Below are 14,681 nucleotides of genomic sequence, written 5' to 3'. Positions count from 1 at the left end.
GAAGGGGGGCCACGGAGAGACAGGGAGGAATTGGAGGGAAAGAGGACTGCTTTGGGGTAGGAGTGTGCTGGGAGGCAGATCGTTTTGCTTAGGGGGAAAGACAGAAGGGGGGGCCACAGATAGACAGTCAGGGAGGAACTGGAAGGGGAGAGGGAAAGGTGCCTGCTTTGGGGGAGGGGTGTGCTGGGAGGCAGATAGCTTTGCTTGGGGGGGGAGACAGATGGGGGGGCCATGGAGAGACAGTCAGGGAGGAATTGGAGGGGGAGAGAGAAAGGGAGCTGCTTTGGGGGAGGGGTGTGCTGGGAGGCACACAGCTTTGCTTGGGGGGGAAGACAGATGGGGGGGCCATGGAGAGACAGTCAGGGAGGAATTGGAGGGGGGAGAGAGAAAGGGAGCTGCTTTGGGGGTAGGGGTGTGCTGGGAGGCACACAGCTTTGCTGGGGGGGAGACAGAAGGGGGGCCACGGAGACACAGTCAGGGAAGAATTGGAAGGGGAGAGGGAAAGGGGGCTGCTTTGGGGGAGCGGTGTGCTGGTAGGCACACAGCTTTGCTTAGGGGGAAGACAGAAGGGGGGGCCACGGAGAGACAGTCAGGGAAAAACTGGAGGAGGAGAGGGAAAGGGGGCTGCTTTCTAGCACCCGTTAATGTAACTGGCTTAAACATTAGTCTAGAATACTAGTGTAAGTCTGCAGTTGCACACCTAACTTTAGGCGTGAGCACTTATGCTAGCAGAGTAAATATGCACACCTAACTGTAGGTAGTTAGGTGCACAACTGCTAGTATTCTATAACATCTCTGTGCAGCTCCTTAGCATGCCTCATCTTGGTCCGTGCACCTCTTGCAGTTGCATTCTAGGAATTTTGCATGCCAATTTCATAGAATACCAAATACAGGTGGTTATGCATGTACTACTACTAATCACTTATATAGCACTGAAAGGCATACGCAGCACACCGTACATTTTGACATTTATAGATGGTCCCTGCTTGGAAGAGCTTACAATCTAACTTGGACAGACGGACATGACATATAGGTGTGGGGATGCAGAACCCAAGGTGAGAGGAGTTAGGAGTTGAAAGCACTCTCAAAGAGGTGGGCTTTTAACTTTGCCTTGAAAACTGCCAGAGAAAACTGCTAATTAGTACTAATTAGCACCAATTCACCCCAATAGTAGATCATAATTGGTTGTTAATGCCAATTAACATCTAATTAGTCTATTAAGTTATGTGCACAATTGATTTTATTCTCTCACTTGGATGCATAATTTTGGGCTGGATTCACAAAGCAAACCAATCGGTTTGCGACCCCTTAGCGACCCCGGCCCGATTCACTTACCTCTCTGCCGACCATCCTCCGATCCGCGCATGCAAATGAGGGCAACGGCATGCAAAGTAGGCAGGGATACGATTCACTAAACAAAACCCTGCAACACTAACTGGGCTGGCTGATAAAAAATAAAAGCGACTGCTGAGGACCAATCGCTGAAGCCCTTTCCAGCTGCCCTGCCTTCTGCAGCCCTGCTCTCTGCCCTGTCAGCCCCTATCCTGCAGCCCTGAACGCGCCTGCCTGTCTACCCCGAACACGCTGCCTGCCTTCCTGCCCAAACGTACCTGCCTTCCTGCCCTGAACACGCTGCCTGCCTGCCCCCCTTCCCCGCACTGCAAGCCTGTGGTTTTAACCCGCGGGTGTGGGTTAAAACCATGGGCTCCAATAAAACGATCGCCTATTTAAAAAAAAAAAAATCTATGCTGGCCCTGAGGTTCAGCGCATGCGCAGACCATCTACACCTGCATATTGGGGCTTCGAGACCTGCCCAGATCGGGCATATTCGTGAATCTAGCCCTTTGCTTGCTAAGTGCCAAGTTGGGTGCGCAAGTTTATAGAATGAGGGGGAATATGCGTAAGTATTCTCAAAAGTGCAGGTTGGGCAGAGTCCTGAGATACCTATACATCCGTCTCAGAAAAGTTGAAAGGGGACAGATTCAAAACCAATGCTAAGAAGTTTTTCTTCACCCAACGGGTGGTGGACACCTGGAATGCGCTTCCAGAGGGCATGATAGGATAGAGTACGGTATTAGGGTTCAAGAAGGAATTGGACAATTTTCTGAAGGAAAAGGGGATAGAAGGGTATAGATAGAGGACTACTAAACAGGTCCTGGACCTGTTGGGCTGCCGCGCGAGCAGACTGCTGGGCACGATGGACCTCTGGTCTGACCCAGCAGAGACACTTCTTATGTTTAACTTATTCAGAGAAGTTATATTCGCCTTGGATCAGGGATATCTTTGGGTAGCAGCTTGTTGGTGGGATAATTTTATTAAGGCATGTAGGTAAGCTTGATGCCTGTATCCACTAGGCACAACATACTCATCTTTATGACTTTACAGCTGAGACACTCTGTTGTAACATTCTCTCTTTAGATCTAGAAAGGCTAATATACCCCCTGGATAGGGAAATGAGGCAGATAAGTTTTGTGGCTTGGAGTAAGGCAGGCTTGTTATGCCTCATTAAATAGTCATTTTTGTTCAGTTTAGCCAAGCACACAGACTTGGTTCCAGATTTGAATAGTAGATACTTGTACTGACTGGCCTGTCTGGAAATAATAGAAGGCACAAATGTGCAGACTGAGTGCACCAAGCGATCCTTTTCTTTTTTTTCCATGTTTTACAGCTAGTAATTTCTGCTTCCTTTCTGGTCTTAAAAAGAACAATTCTATAACTGGGCGTCCGCGTTTATGCGCCGCTTCAGTGTGTAAATGTACGGAATGTTAGCACTTGTGTGGGTAAGTGTAAACTTAGGAAATAAGTGGCACAAGGAGATCAAATGCCATTCTGTAAGGGCACGTGTAAATGGCATAGCGTTTAAATGGCATAGCATGTAAATGCAAGGAGGGCGTTCACATGGGAGGGGCATGAGTAGGGCCCATCTTAAAGAATACTGTCAGCTAAGTGCACTCCTACTGCAGTTAAATGCTAGGTCTTTGGCTGGTGTAAATTTGGGCACATTGATATCAGGTAGTAGAATCCAGATGCCCAGATACTGTTCTAGAACAGGTTCCCACCACAGATAATGAGGGCATCTAAAAAGAGTGCCCACTTTTAAAATTGCCTCCAAATAGATAAATTGAGCCCTATATAATTAGCAAAATTATGTTTTTGTTTTTTTTAAACAAAATGTAGAAGCTAGACTTTTTATTTTGTTGCAAGGATTTTAGTCACAATGAGGTAGATTCACTAAACCTTCTGATCCTGTACCGACGATCGCAAAACCAGTTTTACTGGTTTTGCAATCGTTCCCTGACCCCGACCCGATTCACTAAACTGCTGCCCGATCCGATCCAGCCCATGCAAATTAGTAAAACCCCATGCAACATAGCCAAGCGATTGATTCACTAACAATTGCTTGGCTATTTGAATCGGGTTTTACTATCCTAAAGCCCAACTGCTGCAGACCTATCGGTAACTGTGGTCTGCAGGTTTTTTGACAAAATATCTGCCCTATAAAAAAAAGATGAGCAAAAGACAGGCAGACCTGGAAAAAAAAGAAGCTCCCCCTCCTACCCCCCGCGACCCACAAATGGCAGGAGGGATGCCAACAGAAACAAAGAATTGTGGAGAGTTGATGTCCAAGATGAAGGCTTTATTTAAATAAATAAAATCATCCACATAAAAATGTCTAGGGCCAGAACCATTGGAAACATATGGACTCAACACGGTCAGTGTTTCGACACTATTGTCTTCCTCAGGGGTCTCTGTAGGTCCTATGAGCAGGCTGGTGGATTAAGTACTAAAAGTAAAATGATCAGCTTCTGCGCTAATGAGATGGAATCCACCAGCCTGCTCATAGGGCCTACAGGGACCCCTGAGGAAGACAATAGTGTCGAAACACGGACCGTGCTGGGTCCATATTTTTCCAGTGGTTCAGGCCCTAGACATTTTTATGTGGATTATTTTATTTGTTTAAATATAGCCTTCATCTTGGATATCAACTCTCCACAAGTTTTTGCTTCTGTTGGTTTTCCTTTTTTTGGAGGAATCGGGGTCAACTCCCTTGCTTTGACGAACGTACTGTAATTCTTTCAGATCTGCAAGCTGCCTGTGAAGTCTGAAATTTGAGTGGCCTGGGGATAGAGAAACCAAAAGACAATGATATAAAACCAAAACTTACACGTATTCAGTGATCAGGATTGTGGCCTAATATGAAGATCTTGTTATTGTAAATACATTTCTAGTTCCAGAATAAACAGGGTCAGGTCGATATTCAAAGTGATTTAACCTACCAGAAATGGCTCTTGGCTATTCGGGGCTAACCATTAATTTTCAGCAGCACTTGTTAGCTATTTTGGAGGGACATTCTCTGGACCGAGTTGGCACTTGGCTGGTTAAGTGCTGATATTCAGCAGTTAAGTGGTCAGGATAATCCCATAAATAAGACCACATTGAAGTCAGTCCTATCTTTATTACTAACCTGTAGCTGGTTAAGTACTGAATATCACATTTTAACTGGCTGTGCATTGGCTGGCATTGAATTTTTGGGTTTAACGCCTGCAGCAATCAGCAAAACGCTGATTGCTGCCAGCTGAATATTGAGCCTGATATTTTCTGCTCTGTATAGTGTTACTGAAAAGATAGGTTGACATGAAGATTCCTTTTTGCTCATAACAGCAATTCCTTTCTAGACTAGTATTTTTGTGGTACAATTGTGAAGAAACTCTATTCTTTTCCTCTGTGTTTCGGAGGATATTCAGAGGAAGTGTTTCTGTGATCACCAAGAACCCATATGTGAGCCGTACTCCATATTTGTCAATTGCGTTTCTTCAATGATGTAATCATTTATGTGCCAATTGCAGGTTTGAGGCAATCTGAGAAGACGTCGGGACATTTTGGTACTGCTGTGAGCAGTTTGGAGTTCACTCCCATTTACCATACTAAGGAATATATTGCTAAAAAGAAAGATGAGAACAGAGGAGAGAAGGAAACGGATGTGCCAGTTACAGAACAGGTATGGAAATAAAGCTTGGAAAAGGAAAGCTACAGAAAAACCAAATGGAAACCCTCCTGCTAACCAGCCAGAGGAGATAAAGTGCCTAGGCTATTAAAATGGTGCATGGTCTTCATCATAAGACATATAGGGACAGACTTAAAGATCTCAATATGTATACTTTAGAGGAAAGAAGGGAGAGGGAGGAGATATGATAGAGATATTTAAATTTAAAATGTTATTCAGCAGGGGTTATTCAGCATTTTGGGAATTTTTTTTAATTTAGATTGTTCTGTTTGTATTATTCCCCAGAAATTGTAATTTTAATTTGTTCATCGCTTTGAAATTCGACAAAGCGATTAGTCAAAACAATTATTAAACTTGAAACTTTAAACTTATTGCTACATTTTTTCATGAGAGACATTTAAATACCTATGTGGTGTAAATGTGCATGAGTCGAGTCTCTTTCAATTGAAAGGAAGTTCTGGAATGAGAGGGCATAGGATGAAGTTAAGAGGTGATGGGCTCAGGAGTAATCTAAGGAAATACTTTTTTACAGAAAGGATGGTAGATGCGTAGAACAGTCTTCCGGAAGAGGTAGTGGAGACAGTGTCTGAATCCAAGAAAGCCTGGGATAGGCACGTGGTATCTCTTAGAGAGAGGAAGAGATAATGGTTACTGTGGATGGGTAGACTAGCTGGGGTATTTAGCCTTTATCTGCCATCATGTTTCTATATAGGGTCATATAATAACATAGTAGATGACGGTAGTTTAAAGACCTGCCTGGTCCATCCAATCTGCCTAACATATGCATAGTCTTGGGCTGTCCTTGCATTTTCAGGGCACAGACCATAGAAGCCTGCCTGGTACTGACCTATTTTCAACTACTGGAATTGCTTTCGAAGCCCACTCCTGTCTAACCAGATCTATCTAGCCTCCTCTAGGGTTGTTGGTAGGCAACCTTTTTCTGCTCTGACACACCTGATGGACAATATTCATGTGAGTGGCACACTGAACACTTTAAAGTTCTGCAGCTTAACAAAAAAAAAAAAAACAAAAAAAAAAAAATTACTCATAAATCTTTAATTGCTGACAGTAAATTTAGTGTGACTATGCTCTACCATTTATGTTTAAATCTTTTTATTAGAAAACAGAGCACTAATACAAAAGCGAAATCACAAGTCCAATTGGTTTCTTGTTACAACAGTATCAACCCACTATGGAGGACTGTACTCTTATATTCCCCATAGGGACACCAAGGCACAAGTATCCCATCCCAGAACCCCTCACTAACACCCCTCCCACACACACACATAAGATCCCCCACCCACCCAAAACAGTGTACAGACCGGTAACAGAACCTAAACAGGTAGGGCAGTATACAATTGAAGTCTATTCAAAATACAATTTCTACTCTCTGCAGACAAAATATTCGAATATGGAGTACAGGTGGTAACAAAGTCCCTGCTCCGCCGTCTGGAGGAATGAGCCAATCTAGCTTCCCAACCCATCAGCTCAAGTAAGCGATTCCTCCAATACCAAAATGATGGGGGCTCGGGTGATAACCAACAAGTCAGGATACATTACTTCCCCAAAATATAACATTTACGAGAAACAATTTTTCTGCAGAAGTATACCCAGAAAGCATAGAGAAATGAGTAAAGAGCATAGAAAGTGCTGAAACAGAAACGGGCTCCCAAAGGAGCTCCCGCAAAAAGGATGCCTCAGCTTTCCAAAATGCCTGGACCTCCGCAGAGCTCCAAAGAGCATGAAAATAGGAATTCACTGCAACATTGCAGCGTCCACAGAGCTGAGTATCAACATATCCCAGGTAATAAGCTATATCTGGCTATATCAAGAACTTGAAAAGATTTGATGTGGTTCAGAGAAGAATGACAAAAATGATATGGGGTGTGTACCCTAAGATGTATCAGAAGAGACTTGAGGACCTGAATATGCATACCCTAGAGCTGTGGTTCTCAACCAGTGTGTGGTTATAGTGGTTATAGCACTGGGCCTTATATCCAGGGGTGCCTGGTTCAAATCCCTCTGCTGCTGTTTGTGACCTTAAGCAAATCATTTTACCTTCTACTGCCTTAGGTACAAAAATTAGATTGAGTCCTCCAGTGGCAGGGAAATACTTGGTGTTCCTGAATGTAATTCACTTCAAGCTACAACTGAAAAAGGTATAAGCAAAATCCCATCAAATAAATACATTACTATGGGTTGAAGGGGCTTCCAGTATTGTATAATAGACATCTTGTCTCTCTTTGATGTAACATCTTATCTCTTTTAGATTGTTTTTCCATTCAAGGCCGTCATATAAGAATATTTAGTTTTAGTTTAAATGGTCCTTTTTCTTAGATATTTCTGGGCCAGAAACCCAGAGCCCTGCCCAGTAGTTTCCATCTACTGGAGTCTCCATCAAAGCTCACTCCAGCCCATCTTAACTATCCCAGCCATAAAACCTTCCCCAGCCCAACCTCAACTGAATGTTCATATACGGGACACAAGCCATGCAAGCCTGCCCAGTATTGGCCTTAGTTCCTTCAATGTATACCCATTGTTTTCTGATTAGAGATCCTCTATGCTTATCCCATGCTTTACTGGATCAAACCAATAGTCCATTAAGCCCAGTAGCCCGTTCTTACAGTGGCCAATCCAAGTTACCAGTACCTGGCTAAAACCCAAGGAGTAGCAATCTGAATAAACCCTGACTTTTTCCCCACATCCCAATTGTGATGCCTGCAAGTCCTACAATGAGCAGTGCTTACATCTGGGCTCCATGATAAAACAATACATTAGAGAGTTCATTTGTAACCTGTATGGTTCTGCTCTTCAGACGCTTTTTCTTCACCACTGAAACAGGAGCCTGAAGTTACCTCTAGAGCTGATTCAGGACTGGTCTGTACCTGGGAAAGAAGTGTAAAAATAGGAAACTTTTTTTTTTTTTTTTACTTCTCCTTCCATGTCTGTGACTGTTGCCATGACTAGATGACAGGAGAAGGGATTTAAATCAGAACGTGACCCTTTGATTACCTTAGTTTTAAAAATTGTTTTAGTAAATAGACTATCTTGATTTTTCTTTTTCTAATTTCAAGGGTGCTGTGGTAATGTCACTCTTTGGGCAAGGGGGGGGGGTGCTCGCAGACAAGGGTAAAAGTAAATAGAATTCTTTATTACTTTGTTCTAATATACAAAAGCCTGTTCCATCACAGCGTATTGCAGTACTATCAGTGTTCTTGTCAAACCCTGAGGAAGCAGTCTTATTAGAGTTGGCTTCTGGCCACACCCCAAATACAATGTTATTGTTTCACGCCAATAGAGGCTTGCATTCAGCCTGGACACACAACAAATGTACGAGTCTTCAAAGTAATTGCAGAAACGTGGTTGCCTTTCTCATATTGTCTTTGGAGATATACAGTAAGCTTAAGGGCCACTCTGCTTTCCTGAGCTACTCCCAGGTACTATAATCCAGCCAGATCCTTGGGAGGAATTATTCTCTCACAATCTTCATTTAGGAGACCTCTGTATTCAGGGATCTCATTCCTGGAGATCTGTTGCCCCGGAGCCTCTCTGCTCTGCTCTTTCTCAGGGCATTTAAACATCTCCCTGCCTTAGCTCTGCCTCTCTTATTTATCTCTAGTACCATTTACTGTAAGATGGATTCACTGCAATTTCAGTGAGGGAGTGTTCTCAGGGACACCTGCCGCTATATTACTCAGTCCCCCTCAGGCACTTTAAATACAGTATTTGTATATATTTAAATAAATCTCTTACTAAAATTATTTTTGTGAAATTTTATTAAACCAATCACAACGTTCTGTGAAAGACTTTTTGAGGTCAGAGTATTCAGAACCTTTGTGGTCAGATTACCAAGCTTCAAATGTCACCAAGTGTCACATTCAAACTATGAGCCACTAATGGCATGCATTCTTGTTTAGGCACTTTTGGATTGTCATAAATAAAGACGAAACTATTTTGTCAGGTCAGTTCCTTGTCTGGTCCCTCTGAATCTTGAGAGCAATTCAAAAGATATATGAGAACAGAGACTTGATGACCTGAATATGTGATATGATACAGACATTCAAATATTTGAAAGGTATTAATTAATAAGCAAACCAAGGGCATAGCTACCATTGAGCAAATCCAGCAAAATGAATAGGGCCACCCAAAAGTAGGGGCTGCCTGAAATTGCTACTTCCTTCCTCTTCCCTTCTCTCGTGACCGGGTCCAGGGGTTCTCTCCACCTCTCCATCTGTCTACATTTCCACGATGCTAGAGGAAAGGCCCTACCAAATAGAGAGCAGCCTTCAGCACTATCTCTGCTCCAACCTGCTGTAGATTTGCAGGGGAAGGTAAACAGGTGTCAAGGTGGAGAGATCCTGAGTCCAGGGAGGGTGGAGAAGAACTAGATTGATGCCAGATTAGGGCGCAGGAAAAGAGGGAGAGAGCAGAGGCAATAGAGAGAGAAAGCCAGAGAATTCTGGAGCAAAGTGGAGAGAGGCAGAGATAGAGAGACAGACCGGGAAGAAAGGGGACAGATGCTGGACTAAGGGGATGGGGAGAAGAAAGAGACTGCAACGGTGAGTAGAGAATTACATGGGAATGGGACAGAAACACAGACAGGGACAAAATTTGCCCATGCCATTCTCTAGAAACTTGAGACTAGTATCAATATGTAAAAACTTAATACATTTTAAATAATTGGCAACTGAATTCAATGAGTAAAAAAACTACAGAAGCTGCTTTTGGATTTAAATGAACTACTGTTAAATGACATACTCAAATATAAACTGACCCAAATATAAACTGAGGTAATCATTTTTCTCCCAAAAAGGGAGGAAAAAAGGTTGACTCAAATATAAACCAGGGGGTTTATATTCGAGTGCCCTGCCCTGTTGGGCTCTGCACACAGCCCCCACCTTCCCTCCCCCCCTGCCCTGCCTGGCTCTGCACCCAGTTCCCCTCCCTTACTCCCTCCCCTGCTCTGCACCCAGCCCCCTACCTTATTCCCTCTCCTGCTCTGTACCCAGTCCCCTACCTTACTCCCTCTCCTGCTCTGCCAGGATTTCTACCCTGTCCCCCCTCCCTCCTGATTCCTTGTAGGCCTCCACCAGGCCTGCTGTAAGACCTGGTGGTCCAGCAGTAGACTGGGACAGGAGGAATCCCTTCTCCTGTCTCGGCCAACTCTAACAATTCTCAATTCCTTCTCGCCTCCCTGATTAGTAAATATGGTGCCTTTAAAATCCCTGGTGGTCCAATGGTGATCCAAAGCAGGAGTGATATTCCTACGCTCCTGCCCTGTGCATATAGCCGCTATCTGAATGTTTGCAACAAGTTCTCATATTAACTGCAAGATTGTGGGAACTCATGGCAGCTATTCAGATAGTTGGACATGGGGAAAGACTTGGTCACAAAAGAGATACTTGCTCTGGAGAGAGCAAAGGGTAAGGACACAGAGGACACTGGACAGAATGGATAGAAACACACAAGAAAGATGAAAATTGGAGAAGAAATGTAAAAAGGACAGAAGACTCTGGAGAGAGTTTAAAAAAACAAACAAACCAGAAACGGAGAACGGCACTATGACCAAAACAGTGTTCAGAAAACAAAGTTTGAAAAAAAGATATTTTTTCTGAATTTATTAATTGTCATATGCCAGCTTTGGAGAAAATTGCTTCCTTCCCCACTTCCTTGAGAGCAGTTATAGGGGAAGCCCATCTCAATTTTTTAACTCGAGGCTCATTCAGTCCTAGCTTACATCATTGATGCAAACAAACCTTTTACAGAGAAGGCTAAGTGGAAGAACTAGAGGACTTGAATTGAGGTTACAGGGGATCAAGTTAGAAGTAATGTTGGGAAATACTTTTTCAGTGAGTGAGTGGTGGATGCCTGGAATGCACTCCTACAGGAAGTGATAGAGATTAAAGCAATAATGAAATTCAAGAATTCATGGGATAAGCAGAAATGATTCCTAAATGGAAAGAGAATGATATCAATACAATTTATTTATGCTTAAGTTGCAAATCCAGTAGTTGGGAATTAAGGATAGTGTTGTTTCCTGATCATGGCTAGATATGTCTGGATGGGCTGGAGAGGGCTTTGATGACTACTCTAGTAGTTAAAAATTAAATCAGTGCTGGGCAGACTACTGTGATTTGTGCCCTGAAAATGGCAAGGACAGCCCAAGACTAAGGGGCTTATAATAATAAAAAAAAACAACACGTTTAGAGTGGCCTAAATCGGTACTTGGACGATCAAAAAGACAGATCGTCCAAGTACCGATAATCAAAGCTGGTTTTAGACGTATCTAAAACCAGCTTAGGCCTTTACCCTGCCTCTGAACACCTAGAGTGAAAAGAGGTGTTTTTAGAGGAGGGGAAAGGGCGGGGGGTGGGCTGACCTAGACTTAGTTGTACTGCAAGTATAACCAAAAGCCTAGAGAGATCGCCTAGTCGGAACTTATATGTTTTGACTTAGACCAGGTTACAGGATTCTCTAACCAGTGTTGTTTTTTGACAGATGCCGGTTACAGAATCCTGCTTTTAGTCAAAGTACTGGCCCCTCCTTTGCCTAAAAGGTCTGGGTTTGGGCATTTGTGACTTGGGCGATTTTTTGTATCAGGAATGTGGTGTAGGGATAGAAGTAGTGGCAGTCTGGGTCAGCAGATTGCTGAACGTGCAGGTAGGCCATTCTCAAAAAAGACCTCAATTTGGATGTTTGTTTTTTTTAAGAATGGACATTTCCCTGCTGCCAACTTCAGTGTTTACTGACTTAGGCCAAAAGGGGAGTTAGACGTTTTTTTAGATTATGCCCCTCTACGTATGCATATGAATGGGACCAGTAGAGATCTTCCCTGTCCTGTACAAGACAAAAGAAACAGTTGAAACAGACTCAAAAACTTGATAAGCTAAATAAATATAATTGTGAAAAGGTCAGGTCCTCAGTCTTACAGCTGCTTAGGGACAAGCCCTTTAAGACACAGCTGCCACAATAATATACCCAAAAGGATATGATCTGTGAAACATCCCCAGACCCTGCCCGGTGAAATGAGTAAAACCCTAAATATAAAGGTGCACTGAAAACTGTGCTATCAAACAAAGTCTGTTCCGCTGTTTTTGTCAAGAACAGGGTAGTGCAGCGACCAACAAATCAAAAAGGTGCCAGTGCTGAAATGACAAAAAAACACCAAAACCGAAAAAAGAAATGTTGCTATGTTTCTAGATAAATGTTTTAGCAAGTACTTATAGTGCTGGGATACTCATATTGACTTGATGCCCTGGGCTTGGGTAAATATTTATTGTGATAATCCTCAGAGAACATTCAAAGAAGCGGACTTTGTTTTCTCTGTTTGTCTTGTAGAGTATTATTGTTAATGCAGCTATTGACGATCTGGAGTGGTCATCACAGAGTTTTAATAATAGTAATAATTTTATTCTTATATACTACCAAAGCCATGGTAGTTCAAGGCGGTTTACAACAAGAAGAGCTGGACAATCAGTGAAAATAATTACAATGACGTCGTCGAGTACAAGTGGAGAAGGGCGGATACAAGTTGAGTGGGAGTGAGTCAGAGTGATAGACACAGAGTAGAGATATCGAGTACATGTGCTTGACAGACTAGGAGCACACCTGCAGGGTGGTAATATTAATGTCAGGAATGTTCTCACTGGATACATTTTGAATCCAGATTGGGACTAGTATGATTGTGGAGATATTGGCACATTAATGCAAACACTCTGCTCTTCATCTTTACTCAATAACTGCTTAATTAGGTTCCCTTACATGTGAAGTTTAGATTCAAACAATTTTTATTGATGCAAATATCATCAAATACAATAAATACAACATCAAAGGACATCAATAATGCATCAATTATTAATATACATAATAAAAGACAAATTCCAATATCAATAAACCCCCACTTATCTATATGAGTTTGAACCTTTACCGTCCCTCTCCACACCCACCCCTTCCCACCCAATAGTACTCTCTACCCAATGATACTCTCTTCATTTAACTAAATAAAAAGCCCAATTAAGAGATCCAACTTAAAATCTCATTACGGCCCTTAGGATGCAAATCTTGCAAATATGAATCCCAAATTTGTATAAATAACATCTTTCGCTTTCTTATAATTCCAGCATCTCTAGCTTCCCAAATGGCCAACTGATGTAATTGGTTCCGCCAATGCCAAAACCTCGGAGGATCAGGGATTGTCCAATATTGTAATATACATTTTCTAGCCAAGAGACTCATTTCCTACACAACGCCCTATTTCCTTTAGGTAAATGGCCAAGAGCTTCTGGCAAATCCAAAATAAAGAAAGAAGGAGAACAGCGCAATGATCTACCAATTATTTTTGACATATAATTTAGTATTCGCTTACAAAAGTGCTGAATTATGGGGCAAAACCAAAATGCATGACTTTCCCTCCCACATTTATGACACAAAGGAGTAGGAAGACCTCCACTATAAAACAATAGCCAGCATTGACATCATGGGTATGGTCAACTACAACACCAATTAAGCTTGTTAAATCAATTTGGGTTGCAGGCAGAATTCAGTTAGGCGTCAATAGGCAGCTGCGATTAGGGCACCTAGCAGCGAATAACTTAGATACCATTTCTTGTATTTGGCCCTCAGTGCTGGTACGGAACATCCAGGAATTATCACTAACTGGTAGTCCTATTCTGGTAGTGGTGATATTCAGATGAAATACTGGATAAAGTTAGAATAGCTTTTTTGCTTTTCTAACTTAATCTGGTTTACAATATGAATATCACCATTACCAGATAACCTCTTGCTCCACTTATAGATAACTGCAAAAGTGCCTTTTGTATAGCAGCCGGAGAGTAATTAAAGCCCGCTGTGTTTTTTTGGAATCTGCCACTGTTAAAAAGATGATGCTTATTCTTAAGTGGTTTATTATTTCAGAGATCTTTCCTTGGTTTAGAACATTTCCATTGTCTTACTCCCACATACTTAGCTTGGTTTTTATTGTGTCTATTCTTCAATTTATGTGGTAGGTAGTGACATCAAAAGCCTGTAACCAGGAAGACAGCAGAGCATTTGAGTATTTCAAGACCGGAGCTGAAATTTGCCAAGATCAACAAGGTAGGGCAATTACAACCCATCCACCCCCCGCCCCCACACACACACACCACCACCAATTTTTTTCCTTAAGAAATTGAATAGAAGCAGTAAGCCAAATGAAGAGATATTGAAGCAAGGCAATTCAGATAAAGTTATGGTGACAGCTTCTTTGACATGCTGTTTAATAGATATGAACTGTAAAAATACTAGCTAAGACCAGTCATTTAGCACTAATTCAAACTCATTGCTTCAACTTTTGTCCAGGTCAGTATGTGCTACCTTCCAGATAATATAGATGAGCACAGAACGATGCTTAATTTGGGATGTGCCATTGTCTTAGCTTCAGTAGAAATTATATTTCCAGTGTAAGTCACAGCTACACTTTTCAAGGATAATACAGCATACTCTGTGATAAGTTTAAGTCAAATAATTGAAAAAGTCTTAACATCACAAAAACCTTCCTCTTCCCATCTTCTTTCCGACTCATCGATACTACCTGATCTACTCTTTACCTTTACTAGAAATAACCAATGATCTTCTTTTGTAACCCACCTTTATAACTCTTTTGTAATCCGCCTTGAACCGCAAGGTAATGGTGGAATAG

The 14,681-nt window shown here is 42.3% G+C and overlaps 1 protein-coding gene across 9 annotated transcripts in view; it reads left to right on the top strand.

Moving 5' to 3' along the window:
- Nucleotides 1–14,681, top strand: part of LIMCH1 (LIM and calponin homology domains 1) — a 627,082-nt gene that overhangs the window by 511,969 nt on the left and 100,432 nt on the right. For all 9 annotated transcript variants that reach the window (XM_033946571.1, XM_033946536.1, XM_033946527.1 and 6 more), the window contains 2 exons: nucleotides 4,848–4,999; nucleotides 14,011–14,098. In XM_033946571.1, coding sequence (XP_033802462.1) covers nucleotides 4,848–4,999; nucleotides 14,011–14,098 — 240 coding nt within the window. The remainder of the gene's footprint in view (nucleotides 1–4,847; nucleotides 5,000–14,010; nucleotides 14,099–14,681) is intronic.

Source organism: Geotrypetes seraphini, chromosome 1 (assembly GCF_902459505.1).
Source record: "Geotrypetes seraphini chromosome 1, aGeoSer1.1, whole genome shotgun sequence".
In the NCBI taxonomy this organism is placed as follows: Eukaryota; Metazoa; Chordata; class Amphibia; order Gymnophiona; family Dermophiidae; genus Geotrypetes; species Geotrypetes seraphini.
The sequence above is the reverse complement of the archived record's forward strand: the minus strand, read 5'-3'. Positions and strand labels throughout refer to the sequence as shown.